This window comes from Chaetura pelagica, unplaced genomic scaffold (assembly GCF_000747805.2).
Source record: "Chaetura pelagica isolate M959 unplaced genomic scaffold, ChaPel_1.0 scaffold69, whole genome shotgun sequence".
Taxonomy (NCBI): Eukaryota; Metazoa; Chordata; class Aves; order Apodiformes; family Apodidae; genus Chaetura; species Chaetura pelagica.
This window is the reverse complement of record NW_009970724.1, coordinates 8,497,160-8,510,034: the sequence shown is the minus strand read 5'-3', so window position 1 is coordinate 8,510,034 and position 12,875 is coordinate 8,497,160. Positions and strand designations below refer to the sequence as shown.

Sequence of the window (12,875 nt, the reverse complement as noted above, 5' to 3'; positions counted from 1 at the left end):
GAGTCGGGCAGCAACCCTTGGGGGGGGCGGAGCCGCTGCGAGAGGTGGCTGGCTCCCATCGCGGAGCCACACTGAGGGGCCCCCTCGTCCCCTTTGTCCTGCAGACAGCAAGATCCCCGAGGACAGGGGTCTGTGCCGCACCGTCGTGCCCGATCCGGAGCCTTCTCAGGGCCGCTTCTCCCCGGAATCCCACCTTACCGAGGCTGCCGATGGCACCTCCGAGTCAGCGCCCAGCTGCGAGGGCAGCGTCTGCGACAGGGTGTCCGAATTTGAGGATTTCTGGAGACCTCCCTCGCCCTCCGTCTCTCCAGGTAGGACCGGGCGAGCAGCGCTCTGCGAGGCTGCGTATGTGTCGGTGCCGTAGGGCCATGTCTCACGGCTGAACGTTGCCGTCGAAAATGAGTGAAAGGGACAGATTTGCCTTTCCCGTACAGTGAGAAAAAGCAAATCTGTCCCTTCCACTCGTTTTCGGATTATAACTCTCGGGTTGCTCTTCCAGCTCATCTCCCGCTGCAAAGGCAGCGGCGGGTGACAGGCTGTAGGAAAGTTGTGTTGCCATCGGGCGTTGATTTTTTTAGTTTCTGGTTAATTGCTAGAGGCAAGCCTGTTCTGTTTTGTTTTGTAAAGGTTCCACCATTTTCCTATAGGCTTCTGCTACCCGGAGTTTACATGTTTCATTAAGACAGTAAAATTTTCTAGTAGGCTATCTACAAACCCGTTTTAAACGGTGTTGTCTTTGCGTTTTGTACAACCTGCTAGACATTTTCCCTAACTCCCTTTCAGGTCGTTGCTTGCCTGTTAAAAACACCTCTCCATCCTTCCCCTGTTCTCTCTTTTTCGTTTCTGTGTTTGTTGGTTTTGGGGTTGTTTTTTTTTCCTGCTTTTCTAAAAACGCATTAAAAAAAACCAGATTAAAATAATGACAGTCAGATTTAAACACCCCAAATCCAGGAAACTCACACTTATGGCTGCAGTGCCTGTCTCTAGCTCCCTCGTCCTGCCTTTGATGTGGTTGGAACAGTGGGAGATGCTGTCCCCAGCTTGACGTGAATAGTTATCTCATTTAAAAATACAATCGTGTCATTTTATAACAAAATATGTATATATAAAACCCACTTTTTATTGCCTCGGTTAAAAATGTGACAGTTGGAAAAAAAAACAATGTCTCAACAGAGGAAAAATTGTCTCAGCTTTACTGACTGACACCAGACGCCAGAAAACGAATACTTGGTCTCCTTTCCCCACTCATTTTCCCACTTGCCTTTATAGTGTCCTTGCGTATCAAAGGCTGATTGTAATGATGTGGGTTTGCATTTTTAGAGGCTCCCCTCCTTTTAAGAGTCCTAAAGTTCTTTAAGGGAACATTTAAAATGCTGCCGAGTATCATCACAGCCAGCTGCAGGACAGTTTCAGTCTGTGCAAATGATAGACTGAACCAAATCCAGAGATGCAGCCATAACTCCCTCTTTCTCTCTTTTTAAATTTTTTTCTTTTTATTTTCTTTTTTAAAATAATACTTCCACAGAAAGTGTAGCAATGTGTGTAATGAATTTGTTCTAACGAATTTGTCCTGCTTCTCCTTCCCAAAATAATTGCAATTTCTGCACGGGAAACAGACCATTTTCACGAGGTGTCCAAAAGGCAGATATAAAATGGAATAGGTATTTACCAGGGATGCTGTGCCTTTTTCTCCTCCCCACTCATTTCTTCCCCTGCTGTAGGATTCATTAGTTTCCCACCAGCCATCCAGCTACCCAAGGAAGGCATCTTTGCAAAATGAGGGCGACAGCCCTCGATCAAGATTTTTGGTAGTGGGGGAGGGCAGTCCTTGCACTGTTTGATCCTATTCACAGGAGGAACAGGAAGGTAAGGGACTCCAAGTACTGTAAGGAAGGATCTTTATTAAATGAATCTCAGTGCATCGAGAGAAATGCTGTTAGGTTTAATTGTCAAGGCAGTGGCAGCAGGATTAGATAGCTGAGCTTCTTCCCACAGCTCCCTCCCAACCCCTGCGCCTTCCAGCTGCCTTGTCAGATTCAGTGTGCAGCTGGAATTTGTGCCTAGGACACTTCTGCAAGATACAGTGGTCAGAGACTGGATTTCTATGATTGTGTTTGTCTGGGTGGGGTTTCTGTGCTTTGTCAGGTTCAGCAGATGACAAATGATATTTCTAAATCATGCTCAGGGCAGGTGCAGTGAGCAGTACTATCACCACCTTATCCCTAGAAGTGAAGTGCAAGCTGCGCTTCCTTATGCAGTGAAAGCCAGATTTCAGTTTTGTCTTTGAGTGCCCTGCTGTTGATCCAGGCAGGCAAGCACAGACTCAATACCTGTTAACACTCCATCAGTTGTTGACTCCATCAGTGCAAATCACTTTCTTGTTTAACCTTACTTTTTATTTGTGTCTGTAATCACTTGCATTTGCATATACAGAAGGTACCTGATAGGTCAATTCAGCACTCTTAATAAGTCTGTTGATGCTGCAGTCTTGGAGGGAGGCTTTTACTGGGTATAGTGGAGTTGTGCAGAGAGCATGGTGTTTTGTGATCTGTGGAGGACACTTGAATCTTTCTTTGCTGTGCATATCAATCTGTTCCCAGCCATTTGAGGTTGAGTTTGCCTTGCCTTCAAAAAAGAGCATGGATGTTTCTTCACCCAGGAGTGGTCTAGAAACAGGCTGCACAGAATTGCTAGGAAGAGGTGGAAGAATCTCTCCCTCCCTGCTTACCCACTGGAAGCCTGGATGCTGTGGAGTGGAGAAGAGGCAGACACAAGTGCCCTGCAGTGTGGCAGATCAGGGTTTTCAGGTCATCTTGACACTGGGTACAGGGCATGGGTGGCTTGAGCTTGCCCCTGAGAAATATAGTGTGAGTGACTCCCCTGTTCCTGTGCATGAGAGGTCTCCAAAGCATGTGAGGGGATGGAAGGAACATTGCACGCAAACTGATCGGTGGTGCAGTGTTTACCATGTCCCATATTGCCAGTTCCAAGGGCTCAAAATTCAGGTCAGCTTTCCGTCTCCTCTCACTGAACAGACTGGCTTAGAACTCAAGATTGTAAGTAATACCTTACGGATATTAAGTTCTAGTGTTGAAATACTGAGGGTTTATGTTTTTATGCATTTCTTTATGGTCTGGGCTAGAAGTTGACTTTAAGAGGAGAAAAAAAATTAAGAACAAGCAAACAAAAGGAAGGCTGAGGGTCTGATGAAATCATGCAGTTTCAAGAGCTGGGGCTTTAAGATAGTTTGAATCTTGTGATAAAATCGTGAGAGATGGCAACACAAACTGGTTGCAAAGACACAAGGGAGATGATGTGACGCTGACCACAACTTTGCAGTCAGTGCAGAACAGGAAAAATCATGCTCAGCACCATGTCAGCTAATTTGATTTCATCGCTGTGTTCATATGTCCCAGTTGGTATGTGTGCGTATATTTCCAATGAAAAGACTGCTGATTTCACTGGAAGAATTTGAGACTGTTAACATCTGAAATAATGTAAAAGATAGGAAACAGTAAAGTCATGCAAAGCTCAATTTTTACCTCATTTCTCACTCCCTTTTGTAACCCTCAGTGACCATCTGCCTATCCAGATGGATGACCTAACATATCATTACTTCCTTCCCTAGCCCACCCCTCTTATCTTGGTTTGCTGAAGGCTGAGAAAGTCATAGGAGCTGTGAAGCTGATAGGAATAAGAAAAAGCAAGAGAGCAACTACAGGCAGGCAAGTTTTTGGTTAAGGGAGGTTATTCTGGAAGCCTAAGTTGTAAGGGATGCCAACAGCTCTATGAAGGCATTGGCACTTCAGCAGTTAATTAATTCATCTTCTCCTCAGTTCACTAAAACATTTGTTCACTGGAGACATTTGACTCTCACAGTGCTGCCACCTTTTGTGATGAAGAGTGAAAGCAGAGCACCTTGGGCATTAATCAGCATCTCTGGCAGTCACAGGTGGGGTCTGGTACCTCATGTTACTTGCCCAACTGTTCTTTCCTCTATGTGAGGTTCCCTGAGCATTTGTGCCTTTAGATGCTGATCTGAAAGGCTGTGTTCCCACCATTGCACAAAGCTTTGCTATGGGCCCCCCAAGTGTGATTCATCTTGTTGTGCCCACTGCCTTGGTCACATGCCATTGCCAAAGGTGAGCCTGTTAGAGCCAACTGAAGCCATCTGAGCTTGTTTTGTGGAAGATCACTTTGATTATGACTGCTCGGAAAATAATTTTGTGTCCTCAATTTTTAGTGCTGCCTATGCTGATGACTTTGCAAAGCTCAATTTTTGGGGTAAAGTCGGTTTCTTTACTTGGAGAAACTCAGAGCAATCTGAAACAATCACGATTTTATTTCAGATGAGAACTGATTTTGGTTTGTTTTTTTTCTGAAAAAGTGAGACATGATGTTCAAGCACCTTAGCAGCTGTTCTTTATTTCCATTATGCTGTAGTGTAGTTATGGACAGTTGTAGCATGAAGTTGAGTGACTAGATTTGGGCATGAAATTGTACAACAAGCAGGTTTTAGTTTTATTAAACAGGTAAATTGCAGCACTCTTGCTCCTTCTGCCAACTCTATAATGTCGTATTTGCTATATGGATGTGTAGTATCTCCATCAGAACTTAAACATTTGGACTGTCAGCTGTGATGCGTGTCTTGGGACATAGTAGATACACTTTTTTGAGGAGCTGCATATGAAGTCAAAGGAAGTTGCAGACTGAGTTGTTCAGTGTCTCAACAGTCAGATAAGTGTGTATACATCTGGGCACACAGAGATGGAGGTAGACAAAATTGGTGGCTGCTTTAAATAATTTGGCTGGGACAACAGGTAAGAAGGTAGTACCGGATGCACTGATCCTACTGTGCAATATAAAAGGTCCTTCCATTAGAAATGAAAGGGCAGCCTTAATGTGCAGTACAGGGGTCTGCCTGAGTGCTGAGAGAATTCTGGCCCGTGACAGTGACTGGACTGTGAAGCACACTAATCCCCATGCCCTTGTGTTTCTGCAGCTTCGGAGCGATCTGTGTGCCCATCCCTAGATGAAGCACCTCCATTCTCAGTGCCCTTCAAACCATACATGTGGAACAGCTTGGGTGGCTCTGAGCTGAGGCACCTTGTGCAAAGTTACAGGCCCTGCCCAACGCTGGAGCGAACCTCAGCCCTGGGACTTTTCTGTGAGCGAGGCTCTGAGCCTGCCCTCTACAGTGCAGAGTGTAGCTCTTCCCTTGGACTTTATGGTGACTTCGGCTCCCCGGGCCCAGGGCTGTTTGAGCGGCCACCAGCAGCAGCACCCGGACTCTATGCTGAATCACAGCCTGGGCTGCAGCAAGAGAAGGGGCCAGGTGGCATCAAAGTGGAGTCAGACCTCTTGTGCCGCCCATTGCTCATCAGTACTGGCTCTTACAAGTGTGTCAAGTGCAGCAAGGTAGGGATCCCTTTATCCACACTGGTTATAAATCTTCCCCAGCCCCTTCTCTCTGACAAATCTGACCCTGTGTGCTCTCTCCCTTCAGGTCTTCTCCACGCCGCATGGCCTTGAGGTGCATGTGCGCCGCTCACACAGTGGCACGAGGCCCTTTGCCTGTGACATGTGTGGCAAGACCTTCGGCCATGCAGTCAGCCTGGAGCAGCACAAGGCCGTACACTCACAGGTGAGAGCAAGGCAGACTGCCAGGATGAAGGTCCAAGGGCCAGGGCCAGCTGCTTGCTTTGGCTGGCACTAGGGAGGACATGAAGGCAATCAGAGGGCAGTAGGTGGGCATCTAAACTGAGGAGAGGAGGAAAACATGGTAGGAATGCAGATGGAAACTGTGGGTGAAGAGTATGGTGGCAGGCAGAGAAAAGGGGGGGCAGCTAGTGAGCAAATCACAGAATCATAGAATGGCTAAGGTTGGAAGAGACTTTAAAGATCATCAGGTTCCAACCTCCCTGCTATAAGCAGGGACACTTCCCACTAGATCAGGTTGCTCAAAGCTCTGTCCAACTTGGCCTTAAACAGCTCCAGGGAGGGGGCATCCACAACCTCCCTGGTCAACCTATTCTAGCACCTTACTACCCTCATGGTGAATAAATTCTTCTTGATGTCTAACCTATCTCTCCCCTCTTTCAGCTTAAAACCATTACCCCTTGTCCTGTCACTACTCTCTCTGGTGAAAAGCCCCTCCACAGCTTTCCTGTAGGCCCCCTTCAGGTACTGTAAGGCCACTATAAGGTTTCCCCAGAGCCTTCTCTTCTCCAGGCCAAAAAGCCCCAACTCTCTCATCCTGTCTTCATAGCAGAGCTGCTCCAGCCCTTTGATCATCTTTATGGCCCTCCTCTGGACCCTTTTGAACAGCTCCATGTCTTTCCTGTGCTGAGGGCTCCAGAGCTGTACGCAGTACTCCAACAAATCAACAAATTAAAGAACACAGGATTTGTTTCAATTCCTGAGATCTTGCATGTGTCTGTATTAAGTGATGGGCTCTTCTGGCATGCTAGAAATAACAGATAATAAATAATAAATTTTCAGTCTCAGAGCTGGAAATTGTAATGCAGATATGGACTTTTTTAACAGCTAAACCAACTCACTGTGCTTTCTTTCAATGCAGCTCTTCTCATTCTTTCCCCCTCCCCCAAAGAAATGAGTCTTCCCTTGTTTGTAGTCATTGTGCCTGTGCAGGGAACATCTGAAAGACCAGTCAGGTATAGAGCACAGACTTCACCCGTCTCGACACACTCTGAGTCACGCACCAAAAGAATATAGTAGTTAATTTTGGTAGGAGGACTTGTAACATTTTCCACCTGCTGATATTGTGCCATATTTCCCTTTCACCCACCCACTTGACCTGGCAAATCTTCGTTCTTCAGACTGGCTTTTGGAGAATAGTGTTACAGCAGTGTTTTTTTTCTAACTGTTTTATTTACAATGTCATGTGTGCAACAGCAGAGCACACAATGAGGGGAAATATCTCATCACCCATTAAATAATAGTGAAAAGAGCAGCACTCATATTGTGTTCATGGAGGGGACAACGTTTCAGGGAGAATGCGTTAAAAGTCAAATAAACTAAGGTGATTGTATGAAAGCATAGCAGGAAGAGGAATGTGTGAAGGTAGTGTGTGGAAATAAGAGATAATTTAGGGTGGAAGAATGGGGTGGAGGTGAGTGTGTAAGGGAAAGAAAAGTCAAATAAACTAAGGTGATTGTATGAAAGCATAGCAGGAAGAGGAATGTGTGAAGGTAGTGTGTGGAAATAAGAGATAATTTAGGGTGGAAGAATGGGGTGGAGGTGAGTGTGTAAGTGAAAGAGGAGAGACTGCAGAGTCTTAATGCACTTATTTGATATGCTAAACAGTCAAAAAGCTATGTTCCCTAGGTGCACTGGTACCTTTCACTTGAATTATAATGGAACAACAAATAAGCAGTTAGTTGTTATGTTGCCAGCAGAAGTCAGCTTACCACAGAGATTTCCCAGGAGAGCCAAGTAGACCTCAGCATCCACTTTTCTGTATGCAGTGAAGAGGTTGCCCCTGAACAGTGCTGCAGCTGTTTGCTTCCCAGTGGAGTGATCATGGCTTGGGCTCCTGTTGAAATGTGCAGATGCAGAGCTGCTCCCACCTGGCCATTCCTGCCAGCAGGAAGAGATGTTCAGTTAAATGGTAGTGATGAGTGGTGCACAACACTGGGAGAAGGTGCATTATCTTTTTTAATCACGTGGTGCCATCTTAACAGTGTTAGCGTCTCCACAAGCCAGTCCAGCTCTCTGGAGAAGTGGAAGTGCTTGCTGACACAGAAGGGGTAACACTGATGTGCTGCCAGGGCAGTTTTTTGCTGGTGGGATTGCTAGTGTGGTGTAACGTGTGTTTGGACTCCTCTCTCCACAGGAACGCAGCTTTGATTGTAAGATCTGTGGCAAAAGTTTCAAGAGATCGTCAACTTTGTCCACCCACCTGCTTATCCACTCGGACACCAGGCCCTATCCATGCCAGTACTGCGGGAAGCGGTTCCACCAGAAATCTGATATGAAGAAACACACCTTCATTCACACAGGTCAGCCCTGCAGCTGTGAGTGTTCGGCCCCAACTGTGGGGGCAAGTCTATGCAGAGGTGACTCTGCAGCAGTCCCTTCCTCCTAAGCTGGGGCATTACGTGCATCTCCCTGTGCTTCTCCCTGCCCTGCTGCTGTTCATGCTGTCTGAGCTCTACTTGTGCAAAGGAGGGTCATTTGAATGTGGTTTCATGAACAGCAGCTGCACAATAACCCAAATCCTCGCAATCCAATCAGTGTTCCCTTAATAGCATACACCAATGTTTATTCAAAGGGCTTTTCTGTAGGATGATTTGTAGAGTATTATATTAATGTAGCCTTGATTTATAGTTGAGGTCCCTGGAAAATGACAGGTAAATTTGATGGCAGCATTTCTTTTTGCAGGATCTACCAATTTACAATAGGAACAACAGGAGTCTCCTCCTCTAGATCAAACACTAAACTTGATGGCTTAGGGTCTAACTCTTAGTCTAAATATTTGTTCAGAGATTGTCTGCACTTCCACCCAGACTTTCTGAGAAATGGCAGCAGTTTGATACAGAATAGAAGGAAAGGTGCAGAGTTCTCAAGTTTCACTGTTAGTAATAAACATGGAAACCAATAAAGTGTAGGTGAATCACTGAAGGAGATTGTTTTAGAAATACAATTCAGCAAGAAGGCAGTTTTATCAGAAATCTTTAGAAGCAAACCTTGCCTTTCAGACCTGCACCATTCATGTGAATTAGAGTAAAAATGATGCGTGAGATAACTGAGATACAGAAGCATTTCTAGACACAAAATAACAGCTGTACTGCGCATAACCGAGGTTCAGATGACCAAAATTATATTTCCTGACAGTGACTTGCAGATACCAAGTGTGAAGCCTAAAGATGGCAAATACGTAGAAAGATGGCATTCTGTGTAGCACTGCTTGGTTGTGACTTTTCTAGATGACAAGCAGTGAATGTTAAATAATACTTATAAATATTTTGCACCATATGTTTGCTGGATGAAAATGAACTATTTAGGAAGTAACACAAAAAGTATTTCTACACTAACTTTTTCAAATGAGACTTGATTAAGTAGAATTTAATCCAAATTTCTGGATGAGTCAAAACCATTATTTTGTTGTGAGATAAGAAACTGTGCCTGAGCTTTTAAATTGCTAATATAAAGTCAGGTCCTTAACTGAATTAGGTATCCCTTTCATATGCAGCACACACTTGTGAACTGAGCTTCCAGTACACTTATTTTATGTTTTCCAGTACATTATTTTACGTTTCTAAGAATCTGATCTTCAAATGCACAAAGAGTTTGTTGCTCCAGCTGAAGTCAGTGGGCTCTGCAGGTGCAAAGCCACTCTGAAAATCAGGCTTGGTTTTGTGGTTGAGTTATCCGTTATTTGATAATAAACACTATGAAAATACGCCAAGATCCAACTCCCATGGAGGCCAGGGGAGTTTTCTTACTGAACCCTTCATAGGAGACGTTCTGGAAGCTGGATTTATTCCCATTTACATTATTTGCCTGCCGGAGATCTTCAGGGCTGGCTCAGGTGACTGCTAGCATTTCAGTGTGGAGAATGGAGAGAAAAGCAGATCGCTGGATGAACCCTGACCTTCAGGGTTCACGTAAGGGCCTTCATGCCTCCCTTGGGGGCAGATGTCAGCTCACTGGGTTGGCTTAACATCCTCCATCTATCTATTCCACCATGCTATAATGTCAGGCATTCAGCTCAACTTGGGGGTCTTCCCAGGAGTTCCTCACATTTCTAGGATGCAAAGCCAGTTTAAATCACACAGAGCCCATGTAGCCAAATGTATTCACAAGTTACAGTGTCCTGGTAACACCCTGTGCTTCAGGCAGCTCCCAGGACTACACTAGGTCAATGCCAATGCAGCCAAGTCTCAGTTGCAGTGCAGGCTCAGCTAATGCTTCGGGACTCCCAATTGCATGTTTTTTATAAGAATGACTTTTTGGTAATCACACAAATCCCTTTGATTAGCTCTAAGGCTCAGTGTGCATTTCTTGTTTGCTCTGGTCCTGTGTAAGACTCTTTCATGCCCCCTCTCTTTCCCTCCTGCCTTCTGCTTGCAGGTGAGAAGCCTCACAAGTGCCAGGTGTGTGGAAAAGCCTTTAGTCAGAGCTCCAACCTCATCACCCACAGTCGGAAGCATACAGGCTTCAAGCCCTTTGGGTGTGATCTGTGTGGCAAAGGCTTCCAACGGAAGGTGGATTTACGGAGACACCGGGAGACACAGCACGGCTTGAAATGAGTCCCAGCTGCAATACAGAAAACACCCACAACACTATGAGAACAGACTCCCTTGGCTTCCCCACTGGACCTAAGCCCTGTCCTGAGCATGGACCCTTGCATTTCCATTCTGACTAGGAGTTCAGAGAGGAAAGAGGAGGACAGGGCCATGCATTTACAACTCAACCTCAATGATTGTGAGAGGAAATTAAAAGTTGGGATTTCTCTCCCCTCCCCCCATTTTTGAAATAACACTGGAAAATAAGCCTTTTAGATATGAAGCCTAGTACTCCAAATACGGATAAGCTACCAAATATCTGTAAGCTGGAAATTATTTCTGTAAGCTGGAAAATATTTCTCCCATGGTCAAGATGAATCCCCTGAAGGTTTTTAGTAGCTTGAATCACCTTGCAGGGAAACATGGGTATAACAGTGTTTACATGTAAATGACAGCCATCAGCACATGGCATAGGGAGCGCTTGCCTTGGTTGAGTTTAAGTTCTGAATAGCTTCAGTCTTGTTTTCCTGTCAGGAAAATCTGGAGGATCAGGACTGAACTGTGCAGTTTGACATCTTCCTGTTCTTTTAAGAAAAGGTACCAGCTTGGGCCTGATCCTGCTCTCACATGCTGTGGTGCAATCAGGAGCTGCATTAACACTTAGAGAGGCCCTTTTTATCCTCCCAGAGTTGCCTCTGTCTGTGCCAGGCCTGGCTGTGTGAGTGTGTTTGAGGCGCTTCTTGCTACATCCACTGGGGAGAAGGAAGCTTGTGAAAGACAAGTGGAAAAGCCAAAGCACAGAGTTATGCCTTATAACTAGTAACGCATCCAATGAGTAATCTTGACTGAGGAAGGCAGAAGCACCAGGGAGGCACAGACTTTCTGTCCAGAACCATTTCTGGCTTCCACACTCTGGGCTTGTTCTAATAACGGGAAAATAGCTACTCAATAGCATAATTTGTATATTTGTTTTTGGTTGTTGGTGGGTTTTTTTAATTTTTAAAGGGAAACTTGGCTGAGGTGGGCAGGAATCATTATAAAAGTATGATTGACCTAATTTGCCTTAAACGACCCTGCATGTACCTCAGTTAAAAAAAAAAAAAAGCTGTTTTTACTGTTGACAGGTTTGTAAATGTCCTTATTTAGATTTTATTGAGTGTCTTATGTTTATTGGTACATATTTATTGGAACAATGTTTTAAGTTAATAAAGTATTGAGGATGGTCCAGAGTGATTGTTACTTAGAATGTAATTTCAACATATATGAATGTCAGCTGTTATAATGATACACCAGTAATGGTCAGGTATAGGGCATTCAAGGCGCATTCTGCAGGCACAGCAGAATTTGCACAAGGGCTCTGGTGATTACAGAACACCACTGTCATATTTATTCGTAGAGTTCCTGCCGATTTCAATTAATCACTTCACACTTGTGAAGACACAGGTATACTGTGCTTAGGGTTATCACCATAAAAGTTTATAGAGGAGTAACAGCAGCTTTAACTGCTTTGGAAATGTAGACTGCCCAAAATCCCCATACAGCCCAGGAGGAACTTGAATGTCATCCTGCAAGATTAAATGTCTGTACTTGGGAACTTGCAGGGACACCTGAGCAGCAGGTGTATCATTTATACTTAAGCCTTTTGGGACTCACAAAATTTCCTTTTGCTGGCCTGCCTTGTCAGCAAGGCTTGACCCATCTGGCAGTCACAGCCCATACAAAAGAGAAGCAGGAGGATGATGGAGTGATCTGTTGTCCTTTTCCCAGCAGAGCATAGCACGGCAGCCTGGGTGCTTACATGTGCATATAACCTTATGTGCCCAGCTGGATATATGCTCTTGTTTCCCACTTTGTTTGTACTTTTGTTCTGGATAAAAGCAGTGAGCAGAAGTCCCCGTTTCCCTGCTGTGCTAGCCCTGTCCTTGGGCACCCTGCCCACCCAAGGGCTGTGGCACTTAGCCTGTCATGGTGCGATGCAGGTTCCTCCACGCTTCTGCTTTCTGATACCCCTGAGAACTTCATCTGCAGCCCCTTCCTCACAGGGTTGCCCTCACAGGCAGTGGCTGAAGTATATTTCTGTGGGGCTAACCCACCGCATGCCACCTGGGCAGGGGTCAGCTCTTTTTTCACACAGGGCTGCCCACACCAAGGCCTCACAGACACAGGGCTTCTATTAAAAAGAAGCATGGCACACAATCACAGCTGTCAGGGTGAGAGGCTGTGGTATAGGTGCCACAGGAGCTGCCAGGTGCTCTGAAGACCACATTAGGCTGATTAAGCTGCGTTAATGAATGCAGATGATCAGTGTAGGAGACTGAGTGGGAATGGGAATGGCTTGCTGATGCCCTGGGCCCTGCCTAGATCAGGGGAGACTACAAGGAGCAGCTCAGTGAGTGACACAGGCTGGGAGCTGCCCCCAGGGTGATGACAGATATTTATTTTATAGGGAAAGTACTGTTGTGGATGGAGTCACTGCTGGCTGGGGCTGCCAGGATGGGAGGCTGGGGCACAGCAGGGTCAGCTCTTTTTTCACACAGGGCTGCCCACACCAAGGCCTCACAGACACAGGGCTTCTATTAAAAAGAAGCATGGCACACAATCACAGCTGTCAGGGTGAGAGGCTGT

The 12,875-nt window shown here is 45.6% G+C and overlaps 1 protein-coding gene across 1 annotated transcript in view; it reads left to right on the top strand.

Moving 5' to 3' along the window:
- GFI1 (growth factor independent 1 transcription repressor) overlaps positions 1 to 10,355 on the top strand; it is a 14,619-nt gene extending 4,264 nt beyond the window's left edge. Inside the window, exons 3-7 of the mRNA XM_010006757.1 lie at positions 4 to 311; positions 5,003 to 5,418; positions 5,507 to 5,644; positions 7,856 to 8,021; positions 10,096 to 10,355. Of these exons, the coding sequence (XP_010005059.1) occupies positions 4 to 311; positions 5,003 to 5,418; positions 5,507 to 5,644; positions 7,856 to 8,021; positions 10,096 to 10,274 (1,207 nt within the window). The 3' untranslated portion in view covers positions 10,275 to 10,355. The remainder of the gene's footprint in view (positions 1 to 3; positions 312 to 5,002; positions 5,419 to 5,506; positions 5,645 to 7,855; positions 8,022 to 10,095) is intronic.
- Positions 10,356 to 12,875: the final 2,520 nt, after the last annotated feature.